This window comes from Varanus komodoensis, unplaced genomic scaffold (genome assembly GCF_004798865.1).
Source record: "Varanus komodoensis strain SLA01 unplaced genomic scaffold, ASM479886v1 scaffold68, whole genome shotgun sequence".
Lineage (NCBI taxonomy): Eukaryota > Metazoa > Chordata > Lepidosauria > Squamata > Varanidae > Varanus > Varanus komodoensis.
The window spans coordinates 465,934-486,007 of record NW_025336321.1 but is presented as its reverse complement, the minus strand read 5'-3'; the positions used below and the strand labels follow the sequence as shown (position 1 = coordinate 486,007).

The window sequence follows — 20,074 nt, the reverse complement described above, 5'->3', positions numbered from 1 at the left end:
ACAGTCAGAAACTGCAGGGTAAACATATGACTCGCCCCCAGGAGACAAAAAAACAAACCCTGACCTTTGTTACTGAGTAGTGCACTTCTGGGGTGCAGGAACATTATTTCTCTCATTGCAGATCCTTTAAGGAGCTGGGCCAGCAGGGAGTAACATCTAAAGCAAGGAAAACTTTTCTGTCTTGGAAGGCCACAATTCTTTAGGGACATTCTGACAAGGGAAGCATACTGGTGGAGGCCAAGGCCAAAGGCAGCAGATATTCCTTTTCTCTCATTCTCCCCCTTGTCTGTGAAGTAATCTACCAGGAGAAAGATTGTTTTCTGTGTTTTCCAGAGTTTCAAACTAAGAGGGCTTTTGAAATTAGGCCAAGGGTTGCTCAAAATTAGGCTAAGGGCCATTAAAGTGTCCACCCCAATTCAAGGACCAGGGAGTGGACATTTTACATCATCCCCCACTGCTTTCATCAGGCCCAATTGTCATTTAAGAAAAATTCTATGTTGTCTTTTATTAGCGGCCACTCTGAAGATTTTTTTTCAGACAGAATATAAATATTTTAAATAAATCTACAGTGCTCGGCTTAATAAGAAACAAAACTTCACTTTTGTTCAGAACAAGTAAAAAAGCTAAGCCTTAAACATCTACCCCACTATTCTTCTGAAGGTTCAAAAACTCTGATCAATCATCTCAAAAATCATTAACACTGGTTGTTATTTTGAAGCTGAATAAGTTTAATATACTAGAATCTTATTAAAACTTCTACATCTCTAATGATAGTGATCACTCCATCTCTAGTTATATAAATTCTTCCTTGCCTACAACTCCAATCACATTATTTGACATCCTCAGTTAAGCATGTATACAACCATAACCCTCATCTGCTGCAGTAGGTTGTATTACAAAATTCCCACATTAATTTTCTGTTCCAAGGTGCATTTTTAAGCAGCACAAATAGTGAAATTGGCTTAAGGCCCCACCTGGCTACCTAGTTGCTATTATGTGTTGGTGTAAGCCTACAATTTCTGCAGCAGGGTGAGGTGACAACTGTCTCAGTTTAGCCCCCACCCAATGTCTGAAAATGTTCACAAGTCTTCTGAGGTCAAAAAGCCTTCTGAATGTCTTTTTGACATGTTGCTCCTATTGAATGGATTCTTTATTTTCAGGCCACAAAAGGACACTGCTACTTAAAAATACCAGATGGCAAAATTTTTATGATCTTGTAAAAAACAATTTTGTTCAGTCCTGAATATATTCTATGCAATATATTCAGTCCTGAATATATTCTATGCAAATTCTATGTATGCATCTGTAATTTTACCTAGATAATAACTTGCAGAACCCTAAAAGAGACCAATTTAACTACGCAGCTTGGTAAAATTGGCTTAAGTTCACATATGTAAGGTCTTTTGGTGCATTGCAGTAGGTCAGGCTGCTGAACTGGAGCCTGCTATTGTGAAACATTGTCGGACTCCAACTGCCACCAGCTTCAGCATGTCCAATGGTCAGGGATTATGGAAGCTGCAGTCCGGCAATATCAAGAGAGCCATATAGTCATCCAGACTTATTAAATACAACATACGTCTCTATTTCCTAAGCTAACATTTTGTCCCTTGGTTTAAGTTGGAGGCAACTGATTATATTTCTTTGTTATATTATAACTTGCCATTTTCCTTCAAGGAACTCAAGGTTACATATTCCTCTTCCTCCTTTTAATCTTATCCTGTGAGGTAGACTGGTCTGAGAGTCGGCAACTTGCCCAAAGTCACCCAGTAATTTCCATGGGTGAATGGGGACTACGATGCAGATCTGAGTCCCAGTCCCACACTCTTAACCACTACACCATACTGGCTCTCCAACATGGAACACTTCATGAATTCCATGTCACCCTTCCACAGCAAACACACTGATCTTCTCTGTATCATTCCAATTTTATGCTGCAAAAAGCTGATGGCCTAGCAAAACAAGCAGCAAATCCTACAAGTCTAAAGTCTGTTTACCCATCATAAAACATTTGTGCATTTATAGAATCAGAGTTGGAGGGGGCCCTGAATTTCATCTAGTTCAGCCTTCCCCAACCTTTGTCCTTCAGATGTTCTGAACTTCAACTCCCAGTATTCCTGACCATTGGCTGAACTAGCTAGGACTGATGGGAACTGGCGCCCAAAACACCCTGAGGGTACCAGGTTGGGAATACTGATCTAGTTTAATTGCCCTGCTCAATGAGAGTTCTGCAAGGCAACATGCAACTGAATAACTGTGACAGATTGACATCTAACCTCTGTTTAAATACCCTTAGCAAAGGAGAATCTTCCACTAACAGCCTTACTCTTATTAAGTTTGTTCTAATGTTTAGCCCACATCTGCTCCTCTGTAACTGCGAAGCACTGGTTTGAGTCCTGCCCTCTAGAACAAAAGAGAACCTCTACTCCCTCTTCTGCAGAGGTTCAAATAGTTGAATATCAGTATCATGTCTTGTCTTACTCTTCTTTTCTGCAGTCCAAACATATCCAGCTCTTTCAATCATTCAGCATAGGACTTGCCTGCCTGACAAATTATCTTTTGTTGATAATTGTTGATCCCGAATCAACTGTCAATGCATTTACTATGCATAATAAATTATTATGAAATTAATTTCTATACCACCTTTCTACACCAAAATGGCCAAATTCACTAGATAAGAACCCAACCTTTAGCAGGGAGAAAAAAGATCTCTCAATCCAACCATCAGAGACTTTATATCATGATCCTACCACCACCATCACCCCATTCACTTACTTTCTAAAGCACAGATGGGCAGAACAACATTCCCTGGATGGCTTGGACTTCACTTCCCAGAAGCCCCTACCAGAATGGTCAATTGTCAAGAATGCAGGGAGCTGCATTCAAAATATTTGGAGAACTATTTCCTGCCAACCCATTATAAGCTAAAAAGCCATAAACACTTTAATCTTTCCTCAAAGGGAAAGCATTCCCACCAAGCTCCTGCTCATTTGGCTTGCCTTTTCCAGCTCTATGGTAATCTCTCTGGATGTCAAACCCAAAACTGTGCAACTTATTCCAAAATGTGTCTGTGGCACCTATTTATGTTAAGGATATTACAATCCTGTCCATTTATTTTCAATCCCTTTCTTAATCAACCCTAGCATCGGATTTGAGTTTTCACAGATGCTACACTCTGAATGGGCACTTTTATTGTGCTATCTACCAACAAAAATTCTTCCTGATAAGCTGCTCACAGTTTAGAGACCATCCACATATCTGTGATTAGAAGTATACAAGTGCATGGCAACAGACCTTCAGGCCACCTGTGGTCTATCTGCCCACATTTTGTTGCTTCCCCCTTAGCCAACTTCTAATACCAAGATAGGAGGAAACCAATGTGGTGGGAAGAAGCTAGAAAAGTGAATGGTGGGCACACAACAGGTTCAACTGCTCTCACCTACCCCAATTTTGCTCTACAAAACAGAGATTTGGTTTGAGGTTGGGACAAAGCAAAACCCGCAGCCATCCTAAGTACTGTGGCTTTCAATTTTCACTTCAGCCACATACTCTGTTTTCAAAGAAGTTAACAGTCTCTCACTCAAATTTCTACCAATCCTGCAGCAAAGCAGGGATAATTCTAACCTCAGTTTCTGCAAGGATTACTAAAATAAGTGGGGAATGTGTGGTCTACCAGCTGCTGTTGGACTTAAGTGCCCATCAGTCCTAGCTACCATAGCCAATAGTGGGGAATTATGGGAGTTGCAATTCAACTGTATTTGGTGGGCCACAGTTTCATCATACCTGTTGCAAATGGCATTTTAATTCATGGCATCTCCAGTTCAATTTACCTCAGTCCGCAAGCCTGAAAAAGTCCTTTCTCCTGAAACCCCATAAAGCTGCCGTTAGTCAAAGAACTGTGCTAAATGGTCTCATTCAATTTAAGGCATTTTTATAGCTATCAGCACGGGTCCACAGACTTATAGCGACAGAAACTCAAGGCAGTAAATTCTCCCATATCATCCAACATGCAAAGTTCTGTTTGTAATAGGGGAAAATGGCTGCCTCAACAGAGGTGAGCAAACTTCCAGCCCGTGGTTGTCTGCTTTATTTTTTACTGGAACCCCAAAATCCGTTAATCAGACCCTGATGCAAAAGATATAAAAATGATGATAATAATAATAATTCTAGGTCCACAAATTATACGAATTTGTTTTGGATCCCCCATGTTTTGTTTTGTTTTTAAAAATTAATTGGTATAATGGGGGCGGCAGGGTAAAAGAAAGTCATTTTCGTGTTGCTTTTTTTAAAAAAGGAGTTAAAAACACCCTTAACAATCTACCGCAAATCTACCAGTAAATCCAGACCCTGCATTGTCCCACCCCTGGCCCAAACATGGTGCCTAATTTACTTGATTTAAAAGACAGTTATTCTACTAAATATCAAAGAAGTTATAGATGAAAGGAGAAAATCACAGGCCCGTGTTTTCGCTCCGGTCGCCACAAGACTTCGACTCAGAGGCCAACGCAGGTTGTGGCCCTTACAAGTAGCCCCCTCTGTTCGCCAAGCGACGGCTTCCGTCCTCTCCTCCGCCTCGACGATCCTCTTGAACCCTAGAACCAACTCCCCTACGCGCCAGGCAGGCACCACCCACATATGCCTGCCCGAGGAACTTGACGAGAACGTGGGAAGGCCCCCAGGAACCGCAAAGCCGGCTTCGGCGGAACGCGCCAACATCCAGGCACGCCCTCGATGCTGCGCAAATGTGCGCTTCGAGTAGCCCCGTGCAACCCCAGCCTGCGCGGCAGCATGTCACATAAGTGTGGGGGAGGGAAATTGAGCTTTGCGCCAACTCAATCCTTGTCGTAATTCTGCTTCTAGGCCAGACTGTTTACATGGAGGTAAGCGCCATTATCTTCGAAGCATTGGATCGAGACGTCGGCAGTTAGAGCGCTGCCACTGAAAATGTTGCACCTTAAGTCACTATTAACTACGACTTTGAATATCATGTCTGAATCCCACCGAAAAGTGCTCCCTTCCAAGTAGGTCTGCAGCCTTGGAGCTCTTCACGTCTAAACTTCGTAACCAAGGTTCGTCCTACCTATGTTAGGGTTACTGAAATCAATGGGGTTTCTGTTCAGGATAGCCCTGAACCTAATAGCCGACTGATGGCATACGACAGTTAATACGGTTGAACACGGAATTACGTTTGAGGAGACTATCCAGATAATCAGGCTGCACAAATACAATACTCAAGAGACTATTCACTTAAACCCAATCTGATTTAAATTGTGAGAAAATGTGTATACGATTACTCTTGCACATTATGGTTATATTTCTAACAGTGCATTCCTAATCAATTCTTCAGAAATGAGTTTAGACTTCGTTTTCTTTAGGATTCCCTTAGGTACCTTTTTAGACAAAGTTGGATCTGCACTAATGCTTATGCAAATAAATTGTATTTTGTGCTGGCTGAATTCAAAGGAACGTCTGGTCCAGTCTATGCTTACTGGGAGGACCCATTAAAAACATTCAGATATCCTCCATAAGAATAAGCATATTCTTCACCTTGTCATGTATTGTCATTCAAGGGACAAGTAACAGAACACTCTTCACAAGTGGTTGTGAATATGGTTGTGAATACTCCCTATATATGGAGTGTGTATGGAAAAAATAAGTTTTCTTCCACTCATAATGCTAGTGTTTGCCAGGGTCATCCCATGAAGTTGAATGATCAAAGATTAAGGATAGAAAAGAGGGCACACTTTTTCACACAGCACACAAAACTATGGAAGTAATACCTCAAGATATGATAGCCAGCAATTGGAAAGACCTTTAAAGGAGATTAGACAAATTATGGCACATAAAGCTACCAGAAGTTCTTATTCCTGTTAGCAGTATGTTATTCTCTAGTATCAGAGGTGATATGCTAGAGAACATGAATGAAAGGAGACTGTTACACTCCTACTCTGCTTGTGGGCTTCCCATGGGCATCTGATTGGTCACTGTGTAAATACGATTTTGGGGTAGAGTTGTCTTTGCTCTGATCCAGCATGGCTCTTACAGCTTTCATTTAGTATACATTATTTCAGAGTAATTTATATACATAGGATTAGGTTCTCTATATATAGTATCCCAGCATTTTTGTTGTATGGACTTCACCAAACCCAGTTAAATTGTAAGAGCTAGAGCAGTCATGTCCATATAAGTATTAGTATATTATTATCAAACTCTCTGTCACCATTTTATCCTGTTTTGGTTTATTTAATAATATATAGGATAAAGTGCTGTTTGTATAACCTATAAAGGTCATGAATTTAATCCTTAAAAAGTTTAAAATCAGACTGATTTAGGGAGTATTCTGTCCCTATGTCATCTTTTCAAGTCTGAAATCAGTGTTTGTCATTGATAATTTCTTGAAATGTTTCATTATTTTTATTAGAGAGAAATAACAGTTTAAAAGACAGAAAATACACAATTGGTATAAAATAGGCTGATAAAAAACTTATAAATTTTACAAATCTGATATAATAGTGTAATTTCTGCTAATTTACAGTTTTGTCTTCCATCTTCAATCCTAGAGTTGCTCCATTATCTAGGAGAGTTACCTTATAGGGCATGAAGGGAGTTGGATTAAATCATTTTGCTGCCTTGCCTGAAAAGGAATAGACACACTAGCACATTTTATTATATTTACATTAAATGCAACAAAATTAACAGAAACAGAAAAATATAAACAAGCATGAAATGAGGGTTACATCCAATGGGTTATATCCAATATTAGACTAACTTCATAGTTACTTCAATGGGTGTCTTCCAGCATTGGTTATACAACCCTAAGGAAGACATAGCAATGTGCCACGAAGTGATACTTAATAAAAGGCATTCCTTTGTTTTATTTATTGCCACTAATTCTTTGATGTCACAGGACCTTTTGATTTCTGTTTTGCAGCCTTCTCTTGCTTTAACTGTAATGAAAAGAAAATATAAGCCCATATAAAACCAGTGCATTTTCATTTATGGAACAAGCTAGCTATATAAGTAATTTCATATGTCAATGCCTGCCAATTTCACTTTATCTGGTCCTAGGTTCAGCAAGCCAAATCAGGGCAGTTTTATCCCCCATCAGCATTTTGGTAAATGTCAGTTCTCAATGTGAGACACTCTGATCTGCTATTTATTTTTTAGTTCCTTCCTGTCTCAGTTAAAATTGACAACTACTCTTGACAGCTGAAGTAGATAGAACATACTCTACATCTTTCCACATTACAGCTCTGAGAAGTGTAAAGAGTGCATGTTATAAGAAAGAGAACATTTGCAGCAAATAAGAAAATAAACTGAACTGGTAGAGCTGTTGCCAGTTGCTGGAGTGTCACCTGAAACCTAGAAGCTTTATCATGGCTTAGAATGCTTTCAATTTGTGTTTGAAACAGCTATTAAAGTAGGTATCAGTGCAGTTTTGTGCAAAGCTATGCACCCACATGTCAAGAAATACACTTGGAAAAACAACAAAGAGCCTTATAGCAACTTAAACAACTTTATTATGTATTAAATCAGCTTTTATAACTACAGTCCACCAAGTAGAAATAAAAGAATATTAAACAACATCAGATAAGATAATGGAAAAATTCCATCATAGCCAGAGTCTAGACAGCATCTGTTTAGAATATGGGGACAGAATTGCAACTCCAAATTCATATTATCTTTCCTCCCTCTCTGCAGAAAGAACTGAATTGGCTGCAGCTCCAAGGCTGCAAGAGTGACCATGGAGACAGAGTGGTGTACATGGGGTGAAATTGGGTGCCTCTCCTCATGCCCCATGGCAAAACACTTAGAAGGCTGAAGTATGTTGGGATTTGTAGGCCTTTCTCTGTCTAAACGTGCATGGGGTTGCATTTTTAATCAAAGTTTAATTAACCTGCAGGACAAATGTTGATATGTTGGGCTGTGAATGAAGCATACACATCTTCCTAAAAGCTTCCCCCGCCCATGTGTTTATGCAATGTGGAATAAAAATGAAACAGTTCATGATGGCCTCCAAACACTCTTGCATCAGGTTTTTTTTTCTGTACCTTTTTACTGTCACACAAGCAGCTACTGTTTTTTGTTTGGGAATTTTATGACAAAACTATAAAATTAAACAAGATAAAATGGAAGAATGTTATATAATTTCAGATATGATAGAAGAAAACTTCCATTGTTGATATGACAGCTGGAAGGTAAAGGCCCCACTGGTTCCCCATATAAATTGGATGAGACTTAATGTTTCCTTCTTTGCACTACTACATTTCATTCTGATACCAGTATAATTTTCTAACATATTTTAGACAAACTATCAACACATTAAAATTAATATTTGAGAAGTATCATCCAAATATTTTCAACATAAATGCTGTTGTTTTAAATTATCTATCCAGTGACTTACCCGTGTTTGATACTGTCTTTCAAAGTAAGCCATGTCATCTTCCTCAGGTCTTCTTAAACTAGACATAGCCATTGCTGTACTTGCACCTCCTTACAAATAATGTTTATTGATTAATTATTTTTAACAATTTTATTGGTTATAAAGTTTAGACTTGCAATTAGAATTAAAATTTATTTCAAAGAAAATCCTGGCATTACTAGGAAAATAAGTCTCACTGAAATTAATGGAACTTATTTCCAATAAATATTTAGGGTCTTTGGTTCCTTCAGTAATCTCACTAAGCACATAAGTCAGATGAAAAAAATGGAAAATGTTGCTATCTGCTATCTTGAATGAACCTGCTTGACAGTAGTGGGAATATCTGTGAAAGTAATTTCTGCCTTTGTTGTTCCATCTAAAGCAGACTAACTTAAAAATCGATAGAGGGACAGTTTTTAAAAAGTATCTCATGTCTAGCAGGGGGCACAGGGAATTTTCTTTTCAGCACTCTGCTCTCTCCTCCCCAGCAATTTTCTAACCTCCAATTGTGCAAGGAATTCTGGAAGGACATTACCTCTGAAAGAACTGATCTCAAAACCTCAAAGGCTGCATGATATGTTCTTAATCCTAAGGATATGCCCAACCCTAGTTTTTCTTTTTATTCTAGCATCCTTTTTTGGTTACATTTTTCCTGTTCAATCATCATGGAATGGGTAATACCCAGTGCATCTTCTTTTACTGGGTTCTCCAGTAAATCACAGGATTTTTACAAGAAGGAACAGGCTTTCAATATGTGGTGAATGAAAATTCTTTATGAGCTGTAGCTGTGCTCAATATTATTTTTTGTTGTAGAGTAGAAGTGCAAAACTATTTTACGAAAGAGTGCCAAATTGATCCCCCACTGAGCTCTGCAGGTCAGATGATGTTGATGGGCAGGGGTGCATCACTGCCATAATCCTATTGCTAATTTTGCTTTCTCCATGCTGAGAGAGGCATAAAGTTTGGTGCTTCTCTCAGCATTGGGAAAAGAATTCACTGGATCTGTGAGAGCAACACCTGGTCGAGTTTCAAGCTTCACACCCACTGCATCTCCAGCAATGTATTTGATCCGAAATGGGAAATAATGGGGAATTCTCCTGCAGGCTGCTCACCTTCTCACAGTTCAGCAGTAACAGCAGGGATTCCACCCAGGAGTGGGCCTTGGAGGCCAAGTTCCCTAGAGGAAACCAAAAAAGCCCTGCAAGCTGGATAGGGAATGTTCATGTGTTGGTGTAAGGCCACAGTTTCCCTAACCTCTGCATAAAATTTATTTATTCATTTATTCTAAAATGAAATTAAGACAATTAAAATATATATCCAATGTATTCAGTCAAGCAACAGAATGAGTTATTTAAAAATACTATTTTAGTTACCATCTGTCAGCAGGGAGTATGTTTGTGCAGAACTCGATGGGCCTTGAAATGCTCTTAAAAAGGGATGATCCGTATTGGTTGTAGGAAATTCTAGGAACTGAGCTGAAGGTGCTCCTTAAACCAAGAAATAAGGGCAGGGGAAACAAATACACAAAACAGCAGAACTGAATCAAAGGATCTTAAGCCACATAAGGGTCATATGGTAATAGGCAGTCTCTAAGAGTAGGCAACCTTTTTGTATTCATGCACACATTTGGAAATAGGAGAAACTGACCTGGAGACCACCAGAAAAAAGGTGCAATGGCAGATATAGGCATCAGCTTGTAGCTATCTTCATTGCTTAAAATTGTTTCCAAGGACCACATATGGTCCAAAGGCATTAATGGAAAAAGAAGGTGGTAGTGGTAAACAAACATATAAACAAACAAAAAGTTGCCACTGCAGGCAACAAGAACTGTATCTGAGGACACACTGGTGCTCCCCAGTGCCATGTTGCCTACAACTGCTCTCAGAGATATTAATCCTAAGACTCTGCAGGGTTTTAAGGGCAAGCATCAATGTAATTAGGTCTGGGAGAGCATTAGAAGCATTAGAGATCAGAAGAGTTACTATCTGGAGAAGGGTCTTTTCTGCAGTAGTGCCCTGGCTTTGGAACCAGTTCTGAAGGTGCACTTGGCGCCAACACCTTATTCATTTTGGCATAAGGCCAAACCCTTTTTATTTTCCCTATATTTTAAGATATGTTTTAATTATTAGTTTTATTGTATATTTCTATTCTATTTATGTGTGCTGCTGATTTTATTGTACTGAGACCCTCAGTATTGGATAGGATAGAAATGTTCTAAATAAATAAATAATAGAAGAGAGTGCATTTGCCACAAAATGGGGAATCACAAAGTTGGAGGAGCCCTCATAGGCCCTCTAATCCAATCCCATGGTCAGTGCAGGAAATCTACAGTTCCACATATGCATCAGAAGGAAGAATGCAGAATGTTGCACCCTCTGTAGCTTCCAAATTATACCTAAGGCCAGTATGATGTAAAGTGCACACAGGACAATTCTCCAAGCTATAAGCTTCCTCTGGTGGTGTCAGTACTTCACCCAAAAGTAGCAGTAACAAGTCTCACAACCAACATCCCCCATATGTTGTACTCTGCAATCAACCTACATTTATCAACTGCACCAATTCTCAATTTCCAGACTGATTTAGGGCTATGAAAATTGCATCTGAATGCTTACCTAAATAAATATAGAGCCAGCAATATCAGGATACTAACATCACCCAAGTTCAAAGCTGCAGATTTATCTCCTAATGACTTCCTAAAATATTGAACAACTTTGACAGTCAGACCAAACTCTGAGCAAGTTAAAACCTGTGGTGCTAAATTAGCCTGCCCAATCATGCATTACCAGGTGAGACAAAACATTTATTTCACAGGACAGTGGATCAAGGTATCACAGTAGTGTTTCTAAAATAATCAGTTGTAATCTGATTTGTACCCCTACTATAGAACCAATCACTTTTAATCGCAAAATGATCTTTCATTTCAAACGCCCCATTCTTACCTATTCCACTATCGTCGAGTCTCATGTAGCCTTCTGCAAGTGAACTAAAGCCAGTTAGACCTCCCATTGCAGCAAAAGGAACATCTTGCCCCACTGGTTTTCCTTGGGCCAAGCGCTCCTCTTTTGTTTCCACTACTGTTTCATGAGCGTATGCGGGCTGACCACATCCACAGGTAAAACAGCTGTGAAACCCTGAACATTTGGAACCTATTGAAAAACATTTGAAAAGAGTCAGATAGGCTAACACACTTTAATACCTTCTTTTACTCAGTGGCACTTTATTGTGAGAATTCCTTGCCTCAACTCTAGAAACAATTCCTACAACTGGAAACAACTAATACAGTGCATTACTACTACTGCTACTACACATTAAATTTCATTTATATCCCACCTTTCTTCTTCTTGCAAAGAACCTAAGGCTGTTCACATAGTCATCCTCCATTTTATTACGACAACTCTGTGAGGCAGGTTAGTCTGAAAGACAGCGACTGGCCCAAAATCACCCACTTAGCCCCATGGCTGACTGGGACAAGAATGTACAGTATTTGCAACTAAGTAGACATGACAGAAAGGTATACGAACTAAAAGATTATAATTATATATCCCTGAGTGCACTTCTGCATCTGATAAATGTTGTGGGTAATAAACATTACTCACTGTATCAGTAAAACAAAAAGTGTTTAGCTGACAATGTGCAGATAGCTTCTGCCTCTGCAAAGAGCTGTCAGATGGTAAAGTGTCTCTTACACTTCAGAAACTCAGATTTGGGAGCAACACAGATTAAGAAATCATGTACCATTACACAAATTAATCAACTTTAAAGTGCTTAAGGAAATGCTGAATGAGTTTTGTAGTTGCAAAATCAGAAGCATTTGAGAAATTCTTACATCTACAAATCAACATATTTATAATTACACAGTGCCTATAATTACATAATACAATGGCTAAAGAGAGACATTTGTGAAAAGGAAATTTGCTACTATAAATATAGCATGCTTATTTACAACAACATACTTACATGTGTTACATGGAAACCCAGGTCCTGCACTGTGCTGATCAGCAAAATGCTTACATCTACAACGGATGGGCTGAGTGCCATTCAGTGGGACAAAGTTATAACATTTGCATGGACATTGGCTCACTTTACAAGGGACAGGAATAGGGCGTTCTTTTGGAATCACTTCAAAGTCTGTTTTGTGTTGCTTATACCTGGGAAAAGTTCAAAAATGCAAAATATGCTTTTCAGTTATTTACTTTAAAAATCATTTAATTATCCAAATAAATTATGTTCAAAACTTGTATGAAAGAAACTGTAGCAAAGAAATGGTCCTGGTAGCCAGCCATTATTCAAGGTTACTAACAAGCTGGCTCCTCTCCTGGTTTCTGGGCAACTTATTTTGACCTAAACTCCAAAGCTGTCCCATCACTGATATTGAAGTGAAATTTAGCTCCAGTTCACTTCTACATATATAACCAGGGTTGAATCCATCTTTGCCTAAGTCAGCAGAATGCCTTAGACAAGGCCCTGATGGGATATTCAGAAATAATTTCCTTGGCCTCAGCATTACTTTCTAAAATTTTCCTTGACAAAGATTCTCTAACTACACTATCTGCTAGCATAGAAATACTTCTGTTGAAGGGGACATGTCATTATAGAGAAGAGCTTTTATTGAAGGGTATATGTCATTGTACAGAACATAATGCCTCACCTGTGCGTACAAAAACAGGGAGTTTCTGGACCCACAAGTTTACAATCCATGCCAGTTGGTGATCTCCAGCTCACATATAATCTGTTTTGTAAGCGTATTGGTAAGATTTTTTTCTTGTATTGTTCATATTCTTCAGGGGTAAAGAGTTTCCCTCCATCATCTTCACCTACAATTCTGTAAATTAATTTCCACAATATTTTCCATTATATTTTTAATTACAATTGAAGACAAACACCAAAATTTTAATAACAATAAATAAGCCTATAATTTCCAAAGCTTAAGAGAAAGGATGAAGTGGATACAGAATCCTGGAGTGAAATCTGAAAAAAGAAACATAAAATCATAGTAGTTGGAAGGGGCCAGAAGGCCAGGGGGTCTAAGTCTTTGCTCAGTGCAGGACACCCAGTTAAATCCCTCTCAAATAGCTATCCAGTTGTATCTTGAATGCCTCTAGTGTGGCAGAGCCCACAACCTATGTGACTGGGTCCATTGTTGTACAGCTCTAACAGTCAGGAAATTTTTCCTGATATCAAGCCAGAATCTGACTTGAGCCCATTATTCCATGACTTGCACTCTGGCATGAGCAAGAAGAGATCCTGTCCTTCCTCTTTGTAACAGCCTTTCAAATACTTGTAGAGTGCTATTATATCTCCCCTTTAGTCTTCTCAAGGCTAAACAGGACTAGTTTTCTCAATCTCTCCTCTTAGGGTTTTGTTTCCAGGCCCTAGTTCATCCTTGTTGCCCTCCTCTGAACCTTTTTCAGCTTGTCTGTATCTCTCTTTAAGTCTGGTGCCCAGAACTGTACACCAGATGAGGATTAGCCAGTACTGAGTAAAGGGGAACTAGTACTTCATGGGATTTGGAAATGACACTTCTATTAATGCAACCTAAGATAGCATTCATTTGCCCTTTTTGCAGCCACATCACATTGTTGACTTGCATTCAGCTTGTGATCAACAATTCCAAGATCCTTCTCACAGTATTGTTGAGCCAAGTAGTCCCCATCTTGTAACAATACATTTGGTTTCTTTTTCCTAGGTGCAGAACTTGGCTTTTTTCCCTATTAAATTTCATTCGGTTGTTTTCAGCCCAGCACACCAACCTATCAAGATAACCTTGAATCTTATTTCTTACTGTCAGGCTATTCCCTGCACTTCCTCATCCAGGTAATTAATGAAAATGTTGAAGAGCACTGGTCCCAGGAGTAAACCCTGCTGTACCCCACTTGTTACCTCTCCCCAGTTTGAGAAATTGCCATTGATGAGCACTCTATGAGTCTGATTCTGTAGTCAACTGTGGATCCACCTGATTGTTGTTCCATCCAGTACTCTTTCAGCTAGTTTGCTAATCAGGATATTAATTATTTAAAACATTTGTATGCCACCCCATCACAATAAGCCTTGGGGCGGCTCACAACACTTTGGGACACTTTTGTTAAAAGCTTTACTAAAGTCAAGACAGATTATATCCACAGCATTCCCACAGTGCATCAGGGAGGCTACCCAATCAAAAAATGAAATTAGTCAGGCAGGATTTGTTCTTGAGAAATCCATGTTAGTTTCTAGTAATCACTGCATTGTTTTCAAAGTGTTTGCAGACTGACTGCCTTATCATCTGCTCCAGAATTTTCCCAGGGATTGAAGTCCAATTGACTGGTCTGTAGTGCCCAGTTTTTTTCCCCTCTCTTGACAAAAGGGACAGCATTTGCCCTTCTCCAGTCACCTGACACTTCCCTGTCCTCCATGTTTTCTCAAAGATAACAGGCAATGGTTCTGAGAGTTTTTCCACCAGTTCCTTTATGACTCGAGAATGGAGTTCACCAGATGGAATTCATCAGATTTGAATTCATTCAACCCTTTACTTATCATCATTCTGAGTTTATTAAAATAGTCTTTCTTGAAATCCAGGGTGTATGGCTACATTTGGCTTTTGCTTCCGTTAGAATCAAGAATTCAAGTATGGCATGGTCATTTTTTCCCAGAGTTCCTGTAGCTGCCACTTTGTCCACTAGATCTTCCCTGTTGATCATTATCACTGGAAGATGTCTTCTAATTCTGCTCATACTTGTGGTTCAACATCTAAATAGTACTGTGATCCTCAACATACTTTATGAAATTCTTTCTGCTTTGAGGAAGTAGTTTGAGTGTTTCAGTCTAAAGTCTCTACATCAAACATATACAGTGGTACCTTGGTTCATGAACTTAATCCATTCCACAACTCTGGTCACAACCCGAACTGGTTGTGAACTAAGTCAAATTTCCTCATAAGGTTCAATGTAAATAAGGTTAATCCGTTCTGTAAATATTTTTTTAAAATCACAAAAATTTGAAACAAAGTAACAAAGAACAAAGTAATGACTTCACTATCTTGTACTCAAGAGACCGATCAGTCACACGAATACCACGCTCATGCTTTTCTACCATTTCCTCCTTCAACTCAGTAGTTATTGTCTTCAAAACCTTCTTCTTACCATTCTTGCTCTGCATGTTCTGGTCACCTTCATTACCGCTTTGCACATTCTTTTTATCACCCTGCTTACTCTGCACTTTCTTTGGAGCCATTATTCAATATTATTATTATTGAATAATACTTCACAGCAAGTCACCACAGGTCTGTCTGCGACTGTGAGCTGGGAATATGGCCACAATCGCAATTGTGTTCATGCAGGAACATGGCCGTGATCGCGGTCATCACCCAATGTGGAGTTCACGAACAGAGGCAATTTTTTTCTGAAATTTTTGTTCGTGAACCAATTTGGTCATGAACTGAGGCATTTGTGAACCAAGGTACCACTGTACAGCATTGTGGTATAAGTGGTATCCCACTAGCTCACATTCTGTAATGTACAAATAAGTAGTCCTACAGACTCATCCTTCTAGGACATAAAGTCCCCAAATTTCAGCCTCTTACCTTTTACTTTTTGAATAAACCAAAACATGCCCAGAGCCCAAAAGGCCCCCTAAAACTCCATATAGTTCTATGGGGTGCTTTTATAATCCAAAATATAGGCCCAAACAAAGGAACAAAATGTTCAATACAGGTCATATTGCTCTCTTTTTAAAAATCTTATCTAAAACCTCCAGCAAGCAGAACTTAAATCTGTTGAGGAAAAGCTTTTCTTTCTTTTCCTTTTCTAAAGTTAGTAGGCCAACCTATTGTTACACAGGGAAAAAAAAGACCAACAAGCCAAGCACTGTTATGCAGATGTTGTTTTGCATAGCCTCAGGAAGGATTAAACCTTGTATTACCTCTACTTATTGAGAACTGAAAGTCATTGTCAGGTTGACTGAAACCTCCTGGAGGGAAAATTCAGCTTGAACAAAAGTTTTCATAGGTAGCATTTTCCTCACCTGAGGCACTCTAGTCTGGGGTCAAAAACAACCCCAAATGGAACTAGTTTTTTCATGATGCAGGGTGAAATGTTAAATCATAGCAGTTTCCATTATAGGACCTAGGCATCCACACATTTACAGAATCTTTTACATTTCTATTCAGATACAAGTCCCCAAAATAATCCAGTATAGGACTACAGTCCTAGATCTAATTCAATACTGCAACAACACTGATTCTGCACAGAAGTATTAATTACCTTTCCGTCTTATGTGATTAAATATCCTAACTTGTCATCTTGGATCAGTAGAAACCACTCCTTTAAAGACATCTCCTAACCTCTTTTGTATTTCTTAAAGCAAGCCTAGTATCCATTAGTTTAATGCAGGGCTTTTTTTGTCATAGAACGCACCGGAACAACGTTCCAGCACTTTTTTTCAGTGGATTTTACTAAGTGATTTTGAATCGCCTGGCCGCTAGCAGGTCAGCAGCAAACATCATTAACATAGTGCCTGTGTCCGTGCTCATAGTGAGGGCACGGCTTGTTGCTCTGCTGCTCTGGGATTGGTGTGTGTGGTTGCCCACTGCTTACTGCTGGCGGCGACCATTATGTTTATGTGTGTGAAGTGAGTTCCAGCACTTTTTTTTTTTTTTTTTTACAAAAAAAGCACTGGTTTAATGTGATAAGTTCCTGGTGACCGTACAGAGAGATGCATTGTTAGGTTGTGGTGCTTACCTTGAATAGACACTGTGTTTTATTTCCTGCTCATACAATGCAAAATTTTCTTTTTCTTTTTAATAACTGTTTTGGCTAATTGCTATGCGTATCAAATCTTAAGTTCTGACTACAAAACCAATGCAGATATCATAAAGGAAACCGATCGTTCAATTTTCAATCATTTTGGGTTTTTTACTACATTTGTATCTTGCTTTTCCTCCAATGTCCTGAAGGCTGTATACAACTTTAAAACTACATAATTCCTGCTTTTATCTATATGGTGCAACCAGAAGATAAGACTAATGATCTAGGGAAAAAGGTTTCAAATCCACCCTCACCTATGCTCCTTCCTGGATAACCTTGCACCATTCACTGGCTGGATTCAGATGATAAATGGAAAGAGAAGCTGTGGTGGGTTTTTTTTCTCAGCCTTCGCATGCTACATGATTTGCCTAATTACCCATATAGCATGCAATTTAGTGTCATCTGAATTCAGGAGGTGGCTTGTACGATTGTGGGTAGATTTGAAGCCACTCACTATGCACCTAATCAGGTTTGGACAATGCAGAAAGCTGTGTAGGTAATTGGGAAAATTGTCCAGCACATGCCATGGCAGGAAAACGAAGCCATGTGGCTTTTCCTGCTAGTCATCCAAACCTGACCACATTCTCTTGGCCTGAAGGATCTCATAGGAATGTTGTGAAGACAGGGGGACAATAATGACTTACTACATTTTGGTCTCCTTGGTCTGAGGATGGGGTATAAATAAAAAACAAATCACAGTAGTCACACTCAGGGAAATTTATTTATTAATTTATTCTACTTATGAGTCATCCTACAGGCATATTACAAAAGAAATACTAAAATACAATTAAATACAAATCAAAACAGCAATCCAAACACAATTTTCACCACCAAAGACTAAAAGCATCACCAAATACTAAAAAGATTAAAAAATAAAAAACTTGGAAATAAATGTCTATCCCATATCATTTTCCCCCAAATAAAGCAATGCTATTAAGCTTGCACAAGGCAAAAAATACTGATATTTGGCCTTTTTATATTAAAGCTGCCTGGATAGCATTTCTCCATGGCAGGGGGAACTTTCCTCATCACCACATCTCTATGCTAATATGCCCTATGCTTCTTCAATTTGTCGCACATCCAGTCATGCTAAAGATGCAAGTGCATGGGGAAAATTGCTGGTTTTGCCCTCCAGACTGTGTTGGTCTGCAGCTCCCATCATCTCACAACTGGATTTGCTGGCAAGGGCTTACGGCAGTTATAGCCCAACAACAGCGGCATAGGCAAACTATATTCTTCAGTCGTGGTGAAGCAAATTACCTGCACACATGCTCAGTGACCTCTGCATTTCTTCATACATGTCCCAGGAGAGAGTTCTGATATTTCAAACGCACAGTGGGCACAAAGGCAGGTGAAGCCAGGCAAGATAGCCAGTGTGGTGTAGTGGTTAAGGGTGTGGGTCTGGGACTCAGGTGATCTGGCTTTTAGTCCCTGTTCAGCCATAGAGCCGATTGGGTGACTTGGGCCAGTTACAGACAACGAGTCCAACCTACCTCACAGGGTTGTCAGGAGAATGATGTAAGCCACTTTGAGTTTGTGGTAAGAAAAAAGCGGGCTATAAATCAAATATATAAATAAGCAATTTACAGAGCTCCTTCTCCCTCGGACGAAAGTCGTTCGGCCAGCCTTTACGCAATCGGAAACACGGCAAGTAGAGGCCTTCCGCTCCCCTCCTCCCTTCGTTAGCGGCGGCCCTCCGTCCTCACCTCTTATACTCCAGGTACTCATCAATGGATGCAGCGGCTCCCGGCTGTAACGTCAACCGCTCCATGGGCCAAGGCTGACGCTGGCGGCGGCTCCCTCCCACCCCAACACTCCCCGGCGTGCAGCGGAGACGAGTTTCCTCAGGAAGGCGAGACACGCAGCGACGCCTCGCGGGAGAGAAGTGGGCGGCCCGCCCTTCTTTCTGCACCCGCCCGAAGGAGCGCAGAGGCCGCTACGGCGCCATTGTGCGGCGTTTGTTGGGACTCGGCCGTTGCTTGGAGGCGGCGTCTCTAACGCTCCTTTCAGTGACTACTCCAGGAGTTTTTTTTGGGGGGGGGGGGCAGGACAGGAAGGGAGAAGTCCGTTTGTCTACAATTGCTTCTCCCCGGTGTTTTAAACTACCCTCTCCGTTTAGAAATACAATTATCTACTTGCGACGTAGGTAATTATCACGCAAATTTAAAGAGGAGGTTCTCTTCCCGCTCCCCTCGTACTCAACAGTCTCAAGCCTGCTGTCGGTCACCATCCCGCCCTGTAGTTTCAAGCGCCTTCTCGTAGGGCAAGACGACGTCAGATTTTTGGACCCTGGTGATCTAGCCTCTCGCATTCCAGGTGCGCCAGTTAGCCTTAATCCTGCTCATTCAAAATTGAACTGTAGCATAAGGAATTCAGTAGCCATTTTGTAAAACTGTATGCGGATGAAGAGCGCTCTGACTGAAGCGGTGATCTGCCCTTGCTGAAATTACGAGAAATAGACGTGATGAGTATGAATAAGCGTTGCTTGTGCCACCTACATTGATCTCTTTCCCTGATCCAGCACCTCCACAAAACACTCTGAACAGAGGTTAACGGTTTTTTTCCTGACAAGAGCTTTACTGCTTACTGCTGGATATTCTGTATAAATTGGGCATGAGATGATTCCTTTCCATCACTGTATGCCCAGGCCAGAGAAAGTTGTGCTTCTTTATTTCATCTAGCTGTTCAACACCTAAGATGGGGATGGAAATTATCCATGGATAGCTCTAAATACAGCACTATAAAAGCAGGCCTGTTTCATCAGTTTGAGTTATATCCAAAACAGAAGATACTAATAGTACCATCTGCTCAGAAGTAGTGAATAGAAGCTACAGAAAAACTACTAGGTCTAATTCAGTTCTCTTGTGGTATCACA

At 40.0% G+C, this 20,074-nt stretch overlaps 1 protein-coding gene across 3 annotated transcripts; it reads right to left on the bottom strand.

Moving 5' to 3' along the window:
* Positions 1-6,413: 6,413 nt before the first annotated feature.
* FAM221A (family with sequence similarity 221 member A) lies at positions 6,414-19,127 on the bottom strand. Of its 3 annotated transcripts, XM_044450793.1 has the most exons (7): positions 18,906-19,121; positions 13,068-13,241; positions 12,377-12,567; positions 11,359-11,565; positions 9,793-9,906; positions 8,402-8,490; positions 6,762-6,944 (listed from the first exon to the last, which is right to left on the bottom strand). In XM_044450793.1, exons 1-7 carry the CDS (start codon positions 18,968-18,970, stop codon positions 6,885-6,887), a joined length of 900 nt encoding a protein of 299 aa, XP_044306728.1. In that variant the 5' UTR covers positions 18,971-19,121; the 3' UTR covers positions 6,762-6,884. The 3 variants fall into 3 exon arrangements, with proteins under 3 accessions (XP_044306727.1, XP_044306729.1, XP_044306728.1); XM_044450792.1 differs by lacking the exon at positions 8,402-8,490 and having other exon boundaries at positions 6,414-6,944; positions 18,906-19,126; XM_044450794.1 differs by lacking the exons at positions 8,402-8,490; positions 9,793-9,906 and having other exon boundaries at positions 6,414-6,944; positions 18,906-19,127.
* Between the last annotated feature and the right edge of the window lie 947 nt (positions 19,128-20,074).